Source organism: Dromiciops gliroides, chromosome 2 (genome assembly GCF_019393635.1).
Source record: "Dromiciops gliroides isolate mDroGli1 chromosome 2, mDroGli1.pri, whole genome shotgun sequence".
In the NCBI taxonomy this organism is placed as follows: Eukaryota; Metazoa; Chordata; class Mammalia; order Microbiotheria; family Microbiotheriidae; genus Dromiciops; species Dromiciops gliroides.
In genome coordinates this window covers 360,836,241-360,853,242 of record NC_057862.1, presented here as the reverse complement: position 1 = coordinate 360,853,242, position 17,002 = coordinate 360,836,241, and the positions used below count along the sequence as shown (strand labels likewise).

Here is a 17,002-nt window from a genome sequence, read left to right as displayed (position 1 = left end):
AGCAGGATGCTTTCAGAAAAATCTGGACTTAACATGAAATGATGCAAAGTGAAGTAAGCAGAACCAGGAGAACATTGTACATACATAGTCAGCTGTGAATGACTTAGCTGTTCTCAGCAATACAAAGATCCAAGACAATTGTGAAGGACCTATGACAAAAAATGCTAGCCACCTCCTGAGAAAGAACTGATGGAATCTGAATGCAGATCAAAGCATACTGTTGGGTTTTTGGGTTTGGGTTTTTTTTTTTAATTTTCCTTATTTTTCTTTGGGTTTGTTTGTTTTCACAACATGATTAATATGGAACTATGTTTTGCATGACTGCACATGTATAAATTGTATCCAATTGCTGGCCTTCTCAGTGAGTGGGGAAGGGAGGGAAGGTGGGAGAGAATTTGGAGCTCAAAATTCCAAAAAATGAAGGTGAAAAATGTTTTTATATGTAATCGTATATGTGTGTGTATTTTCATATATGTATACATTTCCCCCTAAACAAAAAACAAAAAACCCCCATTATTCTGAGAAGGGACCCACAGGCTTAGACTGCTAAGGGGGTCCATGACACAAAAAACTTACAACCCTTTGACTAGGGTATCTCTAAGGACCCTTCCAGCTTTGACTGTCTGTGATTAACTACCCAGCTCCACCACCTGCCAGCACCTTTCTGGAGTCCGTGAAGACACCTTTACAGCATCACAGAATTTGAGAATTAGAAGTGACCTCTGGAGCTATCTGGTTCAAGCCATACAAATAAGAATTCCCCATTAGCACACACGTGACAAGGGGCCATCCATCCTCTCTTGAAAACCTCTAGGGGACACACTCCCATACCCCACCCCACACCCCCCAACCTCTTGGCAGCCTAGTCCATGATGGGATAGCTCTAATTGTTAGAAAATCTGTCTTGACATCAAACCTAAGTTGGCCCCTTTGCAGTTTCTACCCCTTTTTTCTAGGTTTGCCCTTTGGGGCCAAATAGAACAAGTCTAATGCCTTTTCCCCATAATAGCCTTTTCTTCCCTCTCTTTGCTTCAGAAGGCAGAAGTCAGGGAGATTGGGGAGGGTGCACAGGCGCACATCCCTTAAGGTCTCCATACTTTCTAGAGTGGCCTCAGGAACTTTTCTGCCTCTGCCTCTATGAGCTTCTGTAGTAAAATGAGCATTGGATTATTTAGGTATCTCAGTTTGGGGTGGGTTGGGGGTGGATCTGGAAGGCTGGGTTGGTTAAATATCTCCCTGAACTCTTATTTAATAGGAAAAAGATAGCTGAACCATCTTGTCTCCTATCCCAGCTAATGTCTTTGGCATCCCTTGCAGATGCAGTACCTGGATTCCATGAATGGGGAAGAACTTCTCTTAACTGGGGAGGTATCTTGGCGCCCTCTCGTGGAGAAAAATCCCCAAAGCGTTCTGAAACCCAGTTTGCCAACATACAATGATGAAGGCCTCTGAGGGGTGGCCCCTCCAAGCTATGGAGCAGCTGCCCTTGAGGAGAAGCTAGGAACAAGGTACCTGCCGCCCCTGGGCCCAGCAGGAAGAGGCCGGATTAACCATTGAACAACATCTGTAAAACACCTGGCCCCTGTTTGTATTGATTTCCCTTTTAATGTGCCCAGAAGTTGGCCTGGGGGGTACTGGGTGGGGCCACTTTGCATCAGGGTGCTGGGAGACATCCAAGCTGTCCCAAGGAACTCACTGGGGAAAAGCTTTCCCCCCAAGAAATTCTGCAGGGATCCCCCCTGCTCCCCAGACAGCTATGTGTGTATGCTTTCCCCCAGGGTCCTTGGTGGGGAAGGTGATAGAAGCAGAAGGCACCCCCAGCCCCGGGCCTTCTCTACCCCTGGAACTCTGCCGTGCTACTGAGAGCAAATGGGTTGGGATGTATCTATCCCTCCACATGAAGCATAGCATTGAGTTGGGAATTAAAAGAAATAGAGAATTATTTCTGCCACGGTTTTTCTTTATTTTGGAGGTGTTTCTGAAAGTCATTTGAGGTGGGGTTAGCATAAGCTGTGGGTCCCCACCTCAGAGAAGGTGGTTGGCAAGGACAGTCTCCCAAGAGTCCCCATTCACTGATCCCCAAAGTGGATCTTCTTTCTGGAGATGCTCAAGTCATTCTGAGCACAGCCAGGCCCTAGGGGCTACTCAGCTCCCAGCTCCCTCAAGGACCTCAGCTTGCACCAAGGACAGCACGCCCTCCTCTCTGAGTTCACCTTGATGCCCCAGATGGAGAACATGAACTCATCTTTTCTTTCTGTGCCCCTTTAGGAAGATTTGGCTAGTGTAGGTGGGATTCTTCCTTCCTTTGGCAATGGGATGGGGTCTGGGGCCCAGCCCGGCACCAGTCTCTTCATTATTACTGGCTTGTCCTTCTGCCTAAATTCAGAGTGACCCCCATCACCAGGCTTTGGGGTTTGAGGGCCTGACCCCTCCCTCTCTGGATGCAGCCACCTCCCCGGGGCATTTTCTTTGGATTGGGGAAAAAAAAGTCGTATTGTTCATTTTTTTCCCCAAAGCAAACTTCCTCCATTTAACTTGTTATAAAATGAGTCATATAAAGAAACTCTATATGTGTGAGGTATATATCCCACTTCTGTGAAAACATTACAAACCAAACAGCCTTCTCTCAGTTTATTTAAGATGCTTTTGTTGCAAGTTGAGCTCTAGAGAGAAGCCTCCTGTGTGTGTGAGATAATAACACCTTGTAACTCATTACAGCTGGGCAATATTCACATAAACCAGGGCTGAGCAAGGCAGGAATTTGCTGATTAATTTATTTTTAATGGAGTGAAGTATACCAAAATAAACTTTACTGTGTGTACCTAACTGCTCCTGGAATAGATGGAAAAATTAATGGAACAGATTTTGGCTCCCAGCTCCACACATTAATTCATATATAAAACAGTTATTTAAACCTTAACCCCTTTGCTGCCCTTGGCAACTCTCTAGTCTCATAGAGCCATAAACCTCAGTCACAGAATTATAGCAACTTAGATCTGGATGGAATTTAAGTCATCTACCCAGACCCTGACCTAAAACATAAATCCCCATTACTGTAGCACCCCCTACAAGTGATCATCTAGCCTCCACTTGGACATCTTTCAGAACAGGGAGCTCACAACTTTATAAAATATTCCATTCCATTGTTGAAACCATGGAATTTTAGGAAGTTGTTCCTCACATTGAACCAAAATCTGTCTTCTTGTAACTTTCATCCAGTAGTCCTAATTCAAATTGGTCCTCGAAAGGGACCGATTAGATATTTAAAGACAACTGTCATGTCTTCCTAAACCTTCTTTTCCTCTCAGGCTCTTTTGACTGAGCCTTTATATAGCATGGCCTCAAGTATCCTCACCATCCTAGTTCCCTTGCTTTGGTTGTTTCCCAACTAGTCTTCGTTCCTGAAATGACCCAGAAATGAATATAATACTCTAGCAATGGCCTGAGACCAGGGCAGAGTAGAGTGAGACTTATCACCCCAGTCCTGGCCACTATACTTATTTAAATATAGAAATAGCCGGAGATGTTATTTGCTTTTTAGGTCCCAGCACCAGGATACCAAATGATCTTCCTTCCACATCTCTGAATTACATAGTTGGGCCAGTTGCCTTCCCTACACCAGGAAAAGCCTCAGGTCCTTCCAGCAGTGAGGGGGCTCAGAGAACAATGTCATATTGAGTCTTTGTGATCATAAGGCTTTTTCCAAGTGTGTCATTGTTTCACATGTGGAACTTCTCATATGGGGGGAGGGGGGCCCACAAAGTGAGTCCATCACCTGTGTTCCAAATGCCATGACTGTGAAATCTTGACATGTTTGCTTCTTTCCTAGGTGTTCACTCCCTTTTCAGTCCTCTGCCTTCACCAGACGAAATATCCAACCTAATTCCTTGAGCATTTAGTGATCACCCTTTTTATTCTCAGGATTGTAAATAGGAAGGAAAGAATAGCTGTGCTTTTTAAAAACTAAGCAATTATAAAAAGCCATTAGTAGTCCAGGTTGCTGCCTTCTGGAGACTGACTAGGAATCCAAAAACAATGAGAATGGTGACTGGAAATAGAGTATCTTTATGGTTTACTAAGTACTCATTGTCCCATCTCGTTTGATTTTCACAATAATCCTGAGATGAGGAATGCAAGAAGCAGTAGAACCATTTTACAAATCATGGCAACTGAGGTCCAAAGAAGGTCCAATAGATGACCTTGATGGAGAGAAAGAGGGGCACATAGATAAATTTTGGAGGAATTAAGAGGGGTTAAATGAACATGAGTTGGATTTTAAAGCATGAATACAAGTGAGTCGGCAAAGGAGAGAAAAGGCATTCTGTGCCAGGGAATAAGTGAATAGGCACATATCTGGATATTTGGAGGAACTGTGGTCAAGAACAGTGGGACGGGGGACAGCTAGGTGGCTCAGTGGATAAAACACCGGCCCTGGAGTCAGGAGGCAGGAGGACCTGAGTTCAAATCCGACCTCAGACACTTAATACTTACTAGCTGTGTGAACCTGGGCAAGTCACTTAACCCCAATTGCCTCACCCAAAAAAACCAAAAACAAGAATAGTGGGACGGGAGAGAAAGAGATAAGGTGGTTACAGTAATAGCAGACATTTAATGCAGTGTGTAGTGAGAGAAAAACACTGGAGTAGGAGCCAAGACACCTGGTTTGAACCCCACCTCTACTACTTATAAACTTGTGTGTTTTGGGGCAAGTCACTTACTTCTATGGGCCATAGTTTTCTCATCTATAAAATGAGGTCGAACTGGATAATCTCTAAAGCACATTCCATCTATAAATCCTGTGGGGTTTTTTTTGTTGTTGTTGTTGTTTGGTCAGACCGAGGAACATGGACTTAAATTGGAAGACAATAAGTAGCCATTCTAAACTCTAGAATAAAGGACTACCTACTGGTAGGAAGCACAAGGTAGTGGAAAGAATACTAGAGTCAGGAGACCAGGCTTCAAAGCTCAGCTCTATTTATTCTGAATTGTGTCTGAATCTGTTTCCTCATCTGTAAAGTGGTGATAATACTTGTGCTGCCAAATAAATATGATTTTATTGTTGATGATGATAATATTGGCATGATGAAAATGACATTTTATGGAGATTACCCAAGCAGAGGTAGATAAAAACATTAGAAGTAGAGAGGTCACTAAGAGGTAAGTGGTATAATGAAGTTATAATGGAAGCAGTGAGAAGGGAGAGAAAGGTACATACATATTCAAGAAATATTTTGAAGGAACATTGTCAGGAATTTACAAGTGATTAAACATGGAAGTCCAAGGAGTGGGAAGAGGCAATGTTAATTTAACTTCAAGTAAATAAATGTTTCTTAACTTCCTACAGTGTAGTGCAAGGTGCTAGGGACAGGAAGACAAAAATGAAACAATTTTTGCCCTAAAGTTGCTTACATTCTCCTGGGAGATCCAACAGGACACACAGATATGTAAATACAAATTTGAGGAGGGAGTGAAAGGAATAACTTCTTTCTAGATGAAAAGGCCTGAGGCCTAGAAGAATGGTGGTATCCTAACAGAAAGGACTGGAAAAGTACAGACAAGATGTAGATAATAGAGAGTTGAAACCCAAGGTAGAAAGGATAGTAAGAGAACAAACACCTAGTGGTTCCTAATGACTTCAAGTTGCCAAGCCCAAAAGAACTACATCCCAGAGTTGTGGAAGAATCAGGGGTTGTGATTGCTGATCTTTAAGACTGGAAAATGGGAAGAGTGCTTCTGGACTGGAAAGATGCCAATGTCCCAATTTTCAAGAAGGGGCAGCTAGGTGGCACAGTGGATAAAGCACTAGCCCTGGATTCAGGAGGACCTGAGTTCAAATCCGGCCTCAAACACTTGACACTTACTAGCTGTGTGACCCTGGGCAAGTCACTTAACCCTCATTGTCCTGCCCCCCAAATACATGCATACATACATACATAAATGAATGAATGAATGAATGAATGAATAAATTTACCCTTTTTTAAATAAAGGGGCAGCTAGGTGGCGCAGTGGATGGAGCACCGGCCCCGGAGTCAGGAGTACCTGAGTTCAAATCCGGCCTCAGACACTTAACACTTACTAGCTGTGTGACCCTGGGCAAGTCACTTAACCCCAATTGTCTCACTTTATATATTTTTTTAGTGAGGCAGTTGGGGTTAAGTGACTTGCCCAGGGTCACACAGGTAGTAAGTGTTAAGTGTCTGAGGCCGGATTTGAACTCAGGTACTCCTGACTCCGGGGCCGGTGCTCCATCCACTGCGCCACCTAGGTGCCCAATTGCCTCACTTTAAAAAAAAAAAGAATGGGACAAGAGTGGAGCTTGCAGACTTATGCCAGTGAGCTTCACTTTAATTCCTAGTAGAATCCTATAACACTACTAGAGGGATTATTAATCATTATCTAGAAATGGAATCTGATTACTAAGAGCCAGCTTCACTTATCAAGATCAGGTCATACTAAACTAACCTCATATCCTTTCATTATAGGGTATCCAGACTTGTAGATCAGGAGAATACTATAGTTTGCCTAGATTTCAGTAAAACATTTGACAAAGTTTCTTTTGCTATTTTATATAGGGTAGAATTATGTGGACTAGACCATTATGTAGTTAGGTGGATTTGAAACTATTTAAATGGCCAGACCCAAAAAGCAGTTATTAATATTTTGGTGGCAGTGTGAAAGAAGGTCTTTGTTGATAACAAGTTTATCAGATTCTCAGGTGACTCAAAGCTAGAGATAAATAACATACTGGGTGAGAATCATGAATAAAAAAGTTAAAGGTTGGAATATTCAGTCAAAGGTAATAAGTTAAAATTTAATAAAAGCAATATTATCTTGACATCTAAGTTCAAGAAATCAACCTCACACCTACAAACTGGGAGCTATAGCATTATACAATAAGCTCCATGATTCAGTAATGTGATATGGCAGCCAAAAAAAAGGTGAATTTAATCCAAAGCTATATGGGGCTTACTAACCAGGCCAAGGAAAGTGATAATCACAGCCTACTTTGATCTGGTTAAACTCTATCTGAAGTACTTGGTGCTCCATTTTGGGAAAAACATTAATAAAATACAGGGCATCCAGAAGAAGATAATCAGGACACCAAAGAACTTTATCTGCTACAGTAGTATTCATTGAAAGAACTAGGAATATCGACCCTGGAGGAAAATAGAAAATAAATGAGAGAGAACAGATGAACATGATGCTATTTTTAGCATCCATTTAATGGATTGTCACAAACTTTCACACCAAGGTGGTGGAGTGAGATGGGAATTTCCCTGAGCTCTCCCAAATTCCCCTCCGAATAACCTTAGAATAACACCTCAGAACCAGTTATATAGCAGTAAAGCAGCTAACTAGTCCAGAACATCTTCGAGGGTATGTAGGAAAGATCTGTCTCACTGAGATAGGGAGGAAGGTTTGTCAAGGAAGCTAGTAGGGCTGCACCCCAGGGGTCCTACAGTGAGACCCTGAGCCCTGGGGCAAGCCAACCCCTAGGGGGAGCCCTGCCCCTGGTACAAACCATCATTGAAGCCCCAAGGTAAGCCAGCAGCAGTGAAATCCCAGAGCAGGCCACCAGTGAGCCCCTTCCCCCAGTGCTAGTGAGTAGCATGGCCCCACCAGGATAGGACAGCAATGAGGTCCTGATCCACAGTACAAGAAGTCTGAGACAGTGTCCTCTCTATTCTAGGAACAGAGCCCAATTTTTGCATTAAAGTAAAAAGTCATGAAATAGAAAAATGAGCAAAAAACAACAAAAAAAGTACTTTCACCATAGAAAGTTGTTATGGTGAAAGAAGATCAAGGCACAAACTTAGAGGACATTGTTAAGGGCTAAAATTCTAGCTAGACTGTCTAAAATCTAATGAGTGGTCACCAATAAATTATAAACTTTAGCAAGAGTTAGACTTTTAGGCATTTATTAAGGAGAATAAGAATTTAGTAAAGAGAGAAGGAAAGGCCTAAATTCCTATCTATTAAAGGGAGAGCGCATTTCTAGCTCCCTTCTCCACCAGCGCCCTCAGGAAAGAGAGCGAGACAGAGCGCTAGTCCCTTCCTTCTTCTCACTAGCCAATGTCACTTCCTGATCCCAAAGAAAAGACTCCTGGTCTTGCCCTCAAAGATCTTCACTTCATGGGCGGAACTCTTCTACAGTAAGTCTCCAGCAGGTGGTGTCATTCCAATTGTTACAACATCAATGTCAAAATAGGTGCATGTGAAGCCTTAAAGAAAAACATGAATTGGTCTCAGGCCCAAAAAGAACCAGAAAAGCTCAAAAAGGATTTTTAAAAGCAAAAAAGAAAGAAAAAACTGGGAAAAGAAATGAGATCAGTGCAAGAGAATCATTAAAAATAAAAAGAGTCAAAACCTTGGTAAAAGAAGCAGAAAAAAATGAGAAAAGATATGCAAAAATTCCCCGAAGAAAATAACTCCTTAAAAGATAAAATTGGCCAAATGAAAAAGCTGGTACAAAGAAATTCACAGAAGAAAACAACACCTTAAGAAGTGGAAATGGTCAAATGGAAAAGAAGGTACAAAAGCTCATTTAAAATTAGAATTGGGTAAGTGGAAGCTAATGACTCCATAAAGCATCAAGAAATGATAAGACAAAATCCAAAAAAAGAAAAAATAGAAGAAAATGTGAAACAACTGTCCTGGAAAAATAGATCCTGAAGAGATAATTTAAGAATTATTGGATTACCTGAAACCATGATAAAAAAAAAAAAAAAAAACCTGGCCAGTGTATTTCAAGAAATGATCGTGAGAAATTACCTTTACATCCTAGAATGAGAGGGCAAAATAGAAATTGAAAGAATTTGCTGATCACCACCTAAAAGAGATCCCAAAATGAATACTACCAGGATCTCCCAGGGAAAGGAGAAAATACTGCAAGCAGCCAGAAAGAACTGAAATATCAAAGAGCCAGTCAGGATCACACAGGATTTAGTAGCTTCTGTATTAAGGAACCAAAGAGCTTGGAATTTAACATTCTGGAAGACAAAGGAAGTAGTATTACAATCACCTATCTAGCAAAATTGAGTATAATCCTTCAGAGGGGAATATGGATATTTAATGAAATAGAACACTTTCAAGCATTCCTAATTAAAAGACTAGAGCTGAACAAAAAATGTGATCTTCAAATACAAGACTCAAGAGAAGCATAAAAAGGTAACAGGAAAGAGAAAACAAAAGATGATATTTGTAACTCTTAAGAACTTTATCACCATGAGGGCAATTAGAAGGAGTATGCATAGACAAAGGATGCAGGAGTAAGTTGACGTTGATGGGATGATATTTGCCACCCCCCAGGGGAAAAAAACAAAACAATTAAGGGGTGAGAAAGAAGATTGCACTGGGAGAAGAGGGAAAGAAGAGATAAAATAGGGTAAATTATCTCACACAAAAGAAGCATGAAAGAGCTATAACTGTGATGGGGAAGATGGGGTGGCAGGCAATGGTTGAACCTTTCTCTCATCAGAATTGTCTCAGAATGGGAATAACTGGGAGCTGGGTGGTGCAGTGGATAAAGCACTGGCCCTGGATTCAGGAGTACCTGAGTTCAAATCCGGCCTCAGATGCTTGATGCTAGTTGTGTGACCTTGGGCAAGTCACTTAAACCTCATTGTGCGCACATGCGCACGCGTGCGCGCGCACGCGCACACACACACACACACACAAAAGGGAATAACATTCAATTGGGCATAGAAACCTATCTGAAACAATAAGGAAGTAAAAAGGCATAGGGATAAGAAAAGGGGAGAAGCTGACAGAAGGAAGGGTAAATTGAGGGAGGCATTGGTTAAAAGTAAAACTTGAGGAGGAACAGGGTAAAAAGTGAAAAAAGGATAAATAAGGGAAAATAAAGTGGAAGTTATCATAATTGTAAATGTGAATGCAATGAACTCACCCCATAAAAGAGAAGCAGAAAGCAGAATGGATTAAAAGCCAGAATCCTGCAATATGCTGCTTATGAGAAACACATTTGAAGCACAGAGATACATAATAAAGGTAAGGGGCTGGAGCAAATTCTGTTATGCTTTAGCTGAAGTAAAAAAAGACCTGGGTTAGCAATCTTGATCTCATAAAAAGCAAAAACGAAAATAGATCTAATTAAAAGAGATAAAGAAGGAAACTATATCTTGCTATAAGATACCATAAACAATGAAGTAATATCTGTACTAGACATATTTACACCAGATGGTATATCTAAGTTTTTAAAAAAGTTATAGTGGGGGCAGCTAGGTGGCGCAGTGGAAAGAGCACCAGCCCTGTAGTCAGGAGGACCTGAGTTCAAATATGACCTCAGACACTTTACACTAGCTGTGTGACCCTGGGCAAGTCACTTAACCCCAATTGCCTCACCCCCCCAAAAAATAGCTATAATGAGTTACAGGAGAAAATGGTAAAACTGTACTAGTGGGGGACGTCATCTTTCCCTTTTCAGAACTAGATAAATCTAACCATAAAGTAAACAAGAAAGAAGGAGGTGAATAGAATTTTACAAAAGTTATATATGATTGCCCTCTGGGGAGGAGGGGGAATATACTCTTTTCTCAGTAGTAAATGGTACCTACACAAAGATTGACCATATATTAAGGCATAGAAACCTCACAACCAAATGCAGAAAAACAAAAATATTAAGTACATATTTTTCAGATCATAATGAAATAAAAATATTCAATAAAGGACAATGGAAATATAGTTAAAAATTTGAAACTAAATCTAATCCTAGAGAATAAGTGGATCAAAGAACAAATCATAGAAGCAATCAGTAATATTAAGCAAAATGACAATAAGACAACATACCAAAATTTATAGGTTCTAAGCATTACTTAGGGGAATATATATCTAAATGCTTACATCAATAAAATATTGAAAAGAGCATATCAATGAATTGGGCATGCAACTAAAAATTTTTTTAAACTTAAACCCCTCCCAATTAAACATCAAATTAGAAATCCTGAAAAATAAAGGGAGAGAATAATAAATTGATAGGAAGGAAACCATTGAACTAATAAAACTAGAAACTGGTTTTGTGAAGAACCAATAAAATAGATAAACCATTGGTTAAACTGATTTTAAAGAGGAAAGAAGAGAAACAAATTACCAGTATCAGAAATCAAAGGAGTGAATTCACTATTGAAGAGGAAATTAAAGCATAAAAAGGAAATTAGGAGTGGATAAAGCACCGGCCCTGGATTCAGGAGTACCTGAGTTCAAATCCAGCCTCAGACACTTGACTAGCTGTGTGACCCTGGGCAAGTCACTTAACCCCCATAGCCCCACCAAAAAAAAAAAAAGGAAATTAGGAGCTATTTTGCCAGTTATATGCTGATAAATCTGACAATCTAAGTGAAATCAATTAATATTTTTTAAAAATATAAATTGCCCAGGTTAACAGAAAAGGAAATAAAATTTTTAAATAACCTCATCTTAGAAAAAGAAATTGACCAAGCCATTAGTGAACTCCCCAAGAAAAGATCTCCAGGCCAGATAGATTCACAAGCAAATTCTACTAAACATTTAAAGAACAATTAATCCCAATACCACATTAACTATTTGGAAAAATAGGTGAAGAAATCCTACTAAATTCCTTCTATGATACAATTATCTTGCTGACACCTAAACTAGAAAAAACTAAAACCAAACTGTGGACCAATTTCCCTAATGAATATTGATGGAAAATTTTGAAATATAATATTAGCAAGGAGATTACAGCAATATATCACTAGGATCATACACTGACCATGTGGGATTTATACCAGGAATGCAGGGTTGGTTCAATATTAGGAAAACTATCAGCATAACCAGCCATATCAACAAAACCAACAAAAATCATACAATTATCTCAATAGATGCAGAAAAAGGCCTTGACAAAATATAACACCTATTCATATTAAAAATGCTAGCAAGCCTAAGGATAAATGGAGCTTTGGTTAACATGATAAGCAATATTTGGATAGATATCCAAAGCCATCAGCAAGCATTTTCTATAATGGGGATAAGCCAGTAAGATCAGAGGTGAAGGAAAGATGCCCACTATCATCACTATTATGCAACATTTTACTACAAATGCTAGCTATAGCAATAAGAAGAAAAAGTAATTAGAATATGCAATGAAGAAACCAAACTATCACTCTTTGCAGATGATATGATGATATACTTAGAGAATACTAGAGAATCAACTAAAAAAACTAGCTGAGATAACTTTAGCAAAGTTACAGGATATAAAATAAACCCACATAAATCATCAGCATTTCTATGTACTACAATAAAACCCAGCAGCAAGAGAGGGAAATACCATTTAAAATAACCACAGACAATATAAAATATTTGGGAGTCTACTTGCCAAGACAAACACAGGAACTATATGAACACAATTATCAAACACTTCATAAAGTCAGATCTGAACAATTAGAAAAATATTAATTGCTCATGTGTAGGCTGACCCAAATATAATAAAAATGAGAATTTTACCTAAATTACTTATTCAGTGTTATACCAAACTACCAAAATATTTTATAGGGCTAGAAAAAATAATAAAAATGCACCTAGAAGAACAAAAGGTCAAAAATATCCAGGGAATCAGTGAGAAAACTGTATTATAAAGTAGTAATCATCAAAACAATCTGGTATTAGCTAAGAAATTGTGAAGAATGAGTGCAATCAGTATACAATACATTTTAGTAAATGACCATAGTGATTTAGTGTTTGAAAAATCCAAAGATCCAAGCTTTTGGTACAAAAACTCATTATTTGGGGGGAAGAAGCCCTACTGGAAAACTGGAGAAACCAAGTTTAGACCAACATCTCACACCATATATCAAGATAAGGTCAAAATTTTGAGTATATGATTTAAATATAAAGGGTGATACCATAACCAAATTAGGAGAGCATGGAATAGTTTACCTGTCAGATTTTATGGATAAGGGAAGAATTTAGGACCAAACAAGATAAAGAACATTAGGAAATATAAAATGGATAATTTTATTGATATTAAAGTTTTTGCACAAACAAAACCAAGGCAACCAAAATTAGAAAGTAGAAAACTAGGAAAAAATCTTGACAGCAAGTTTCATTGATAAAGGGCCTACTCTCTCAAACATATAGAGAACTGAGTCAAATTTATAAGAATAAAAATCATTCCCTAACTGATATTTACAGGATTTGTACAGGCAGTTTTCAAACAAAGCTATCTGTAGCCATGAATCACTACTGATAAGAGAAACACAAAATGATTCTGAGGTACCCCCTCATACCAACCAGATTGGATAATATGATGGGAAAGGATAGTGATAAATATTGGAAGGAATGTAGGAAAACTGGGACACTAATGCATTGTTGATGGAGTTGTGAACTAATCCAACCCTTCTGGAAAACAACTTGAAAGTATGCCCAGTTCTGCTCCAGGGCTGTCAAACTGAATACTCTTTGATCGAACAATACCACTACTAGGTCTATATCTCAAAAGAGATTTAAAAAAAAAAAAGGAAAATATCCTATTTGTGCAAAAATATAATAGCTCTTTTTGTTGGTGACTAAGAATTGGAAATTGAGAGGATTTCCATGGCTGTACAAGTTGCTTAAGATTGTAATGGAATATTATTGTGCTATAAAAAATGACAAGTAGGATGATTTCAGAAAAAACCTGTGAAGACTTACATGAACTGATGCAAAGTAAAGTGAGCAGAATCAGAACACTGTACATAGTAACAGCAATATTGTATGAACAACTGTGAATGACTTGGCTATTCTCAGCAATACAGTTACCCAAGACAGTCCCAAAGGAGTCCTGATGAAAAAAGTTATCTGCCTCTAGAGAGAGAACTGATGGTGTCTGAATACAGACTGAAGCATACTATTTTTCACTTTTTTTTTTTTAGTTTAAGGTTTCTTCAACAGAATGACTAATATCAAAATATTTTATACAATTGCAGATGTATAACCTTTATCAGATTACTTACTATCTGAGGAAGCAGGGAGGGGAAGGAGGAAGGGATAGAATTTAGAACTTAAAACTTTTAAAAAATGAATGTTAAAAATTGTTTTTACATGTAATTGAGGGAAAAAATAAAATAATATATTTTTAAAGGACTGTTATGTGGAAGACTAGTTCTGCTTGACCCCAGAAGGCAAAATTAGAATAGTGGGTAAAAGTTGTAGGAACATATCCAGGAAGGAAAAATTTCCCAACAAAAAGGGGGGTGATGTGCTGCCCCAACAAAAAAGGGAAGATGCTGCCTCAGTACAAATTGGATTTTACTTCAGTAAAGGTCTTTGAGCAAAAGCTGACTTGGTGAGTATATGCTCTAGAGCACTGGTGTCAGATTCAAATAGAAAGGAATCCCTGTCATGCTGCAGATTGACTTAGAAAACCACAGATTAACATTATCTAGGTTATATTTTTAGTATTTTATTTTTATTTTTTTAGTTATTTTATTAAACATTTCCCAATGACATTTTAATCTGGTTCTGGCCCCACTAGGAAGACTGAAGTTTGAGAGTTTTGCTCCAGAGCTAATTCTTGTTCAGGAGTGTGTTGAATCAGACCAATTCTGAGATAACTTCAAATTCAGATTCTCTGAATTGGGAAAGTTGCGAAGGGAAACTAGTTTGCAGGAAGGATGATCAACCCAATTTTGACATATTGAGTGAAGTGATGGAGAAATTTAAGTGTAGCACAAGATTGTATTTCAGGTGAGATGCCAAAGTAGAAAATGCATGTCACAAAAGTGAGAATTTAAAACTGTTAAGCTTAGAAGAGTCCCTTAAGTAGTGAGTGGAGAAACAAAGGATCAAGGTCTTGGGCTATGCTCACCCACCCGAGGTGTGTGTGGAAGGACACACAAGAATTGATCTGAGAGGTAGGAAAAGAACATGAAGGTTAGAGAGGCCAAGAGAAGAGTGTCTAAAAATGTTGACAATGTCAGTGGTATAAGAAAGAGGGAGATGAAAGTTTTGAAGTTAAGCACTGAGAAAATGCCATTATGTTTAACTATTAGCAGAAAGGTAAAGAGAATCCTGAGGCAGTATAATTTTAAGAGAAGAAGAATAAGACTAAAGTTTGAAGGGGGAGCAGAAAGAAAGTTTTTGTTTGGTTTGGTTTTTGTTTTGTTTTGTTTTGTTTTGTTAGCATAGGAGAGGTTTGAATATTTTGAAAGGAAGGAACCAAAGAGACATGGAAGGTCCTGGAGAGAAGGAGGGCATTAACATGATGGCAACATCCCTTTAGAATTAAAAGGATAGGGGGCAGCTAGGTGGTGCAGTGGATAAAGCACTGGCCCTGGATTCAGAAGGACCAGAGTTCAAATCTGGGCTCAGACACTTGACACTAGCTGCGTGACCCTGGGCAAGTCACTTAACCCTCATTGCCCTGCCCCCCCCCCAAAAATAATTGAAAGTATAGGATGCTCTGTTATGTGGGATGGTTCTCTAGAAAGGGGAAGGAGTAGGTAGAGAGAAAAAAAGAGAAGCTATGTTAATACAAAAGATCAATTTTTAAAAATTTTAAGAGAAATATGATCATGCACAGATAAGGAGCCTTCTTTCTCTGAAGCAGGAAAAATATGTTAAGGTGAAGGTCAAGTATAGGTGGAAGTTAGCACCATCAATATCATCCTCTGCCATTGAAGGTTACAGTGTGTGGGGAGCTTGGGAATGAAGGTCTGCAGTAGCTGTGGTGTACCAGAAAGGAGCAAATAAGTCCTCAAAGTGCTCTAGTCAATGGCCAGGACTGAGTTGCAGCTAAAAAAGCTAAAATAGGTACAACCATATTTCCCATTTCTCTAATGTTTTCAGACTTAACAATGTGCTTTCCTTACAGTCCCTCACTTCTGGGGGCAAGACTGTGGGAGCATAACTGCCTTTTCATAGATGGTAGGTTATCGCCTTGAAGGCAAAGACTGTTTTTTTGGTTTTTTTGTGGGGCAATGGGGGTTAAGTGACTTGCCCAGGGTCACACAGCTAGTGTCTGAGGCCGGATTTGAACTCAGGTCCTCCTGAATCCAGGGCCGGTGCTCTAACCACTGTGCCACCTAGCTGCCCTGACTATTTTCTTTGTACCTGTCCTGGCCCACCCCAGGAACTTGATGATGTTAAGTTGGGATGACAGAGCAATCACAGCCCACTGATTATTATAATCTCCATGTTATAGATGTGGAAACTGAGGCACAGAAAAGAAAAAGATGCCTGTGATATACCCTTCTGTCTCTCGGCTTTGTGGTGACTTATAAGTATCTAACCCCATCCCCCCTCCGGGAGCTATGGTGAAAATCCAATGAGATGATAGTGTAACCATAAAGCCCTATATCAACATTATCATAGTAGTAGTTTACATTAAGATTTACAAAGTTTTCCCTGTACCTGTGAGGTATATGTTTGTAGATATTCTCATTTTTACAGACAAGGTCCAGAAAAGAAATTACTTGCCCTAGCTGACCCCCTCTCACAAGGCGCAGGGCACTGGGAGATTCAATCTTACACTCTTCTTAGGAACCTGTGTCCTTCCATCACCATTCCTGGAGGATCCCCTCCCTAGTGTAAAGAATTAATTGTTATTTGAGGTTTTTATGCCTAGGCGAGCACTGGCCTGGGGCTCCGCAAACCACATGGTGCTCCACCCACTGGTTGTAGCCGTTGCCAGGGCTCTGGCAACTCACATCATCACCACACGCAGACGCCTACATGGGCCTGGCAAAATTATAATGATTGGAAGCCTAGTGAGGGCAGTCATGTGACTGTCAGAGAGGCCATCCCATTGGGTGGGGCTGTGTGGGGTGTTTCTAGGTTTGGGGGAGGAGAATTGGGCATTCTAGGTGGAAGCTGGAAAGCGACAGGCGTTCTGCTGCGCATTTTCAGCTGATTCCTGGGCGGTGGTATTTTTCAGATATTATAATTTCCCTTTCCCCATTTTATTTCCTTTCCTTTGATCCTACTGATCCTGTTTGTGGTTTTGTTTTTTTTTTTTTAAGTTCGTTCTTGTTAAAATAAATCTTGTTCTGTT

General features: G+C 39.6%; 1 protein-coding gene across 1 annotated transcript in view; it reads left to right on the top strand.

Annotated features, from left to right (window-relative positions):
* The window catches only part of LOC122738887 (ubiquinol-cytochrome-c reductase complex assembly factor 1), a 122,985-nt gene extending 117,124 nt beyond the window's left edge, over positions 1-5,861 (top strand). The window contains 1 exon segment of the mRNA XM_043980773.1: positions 1,318-5,861. Coding sequence (XP_043836708.1) covers positions 1,318-1,452 — 135 coding nt within the window. The 3' untranslated portion in view covers positions 1,453-5,861.
* Positions 5,862-17,002: the final 11,141 nt, after the last annotated feature.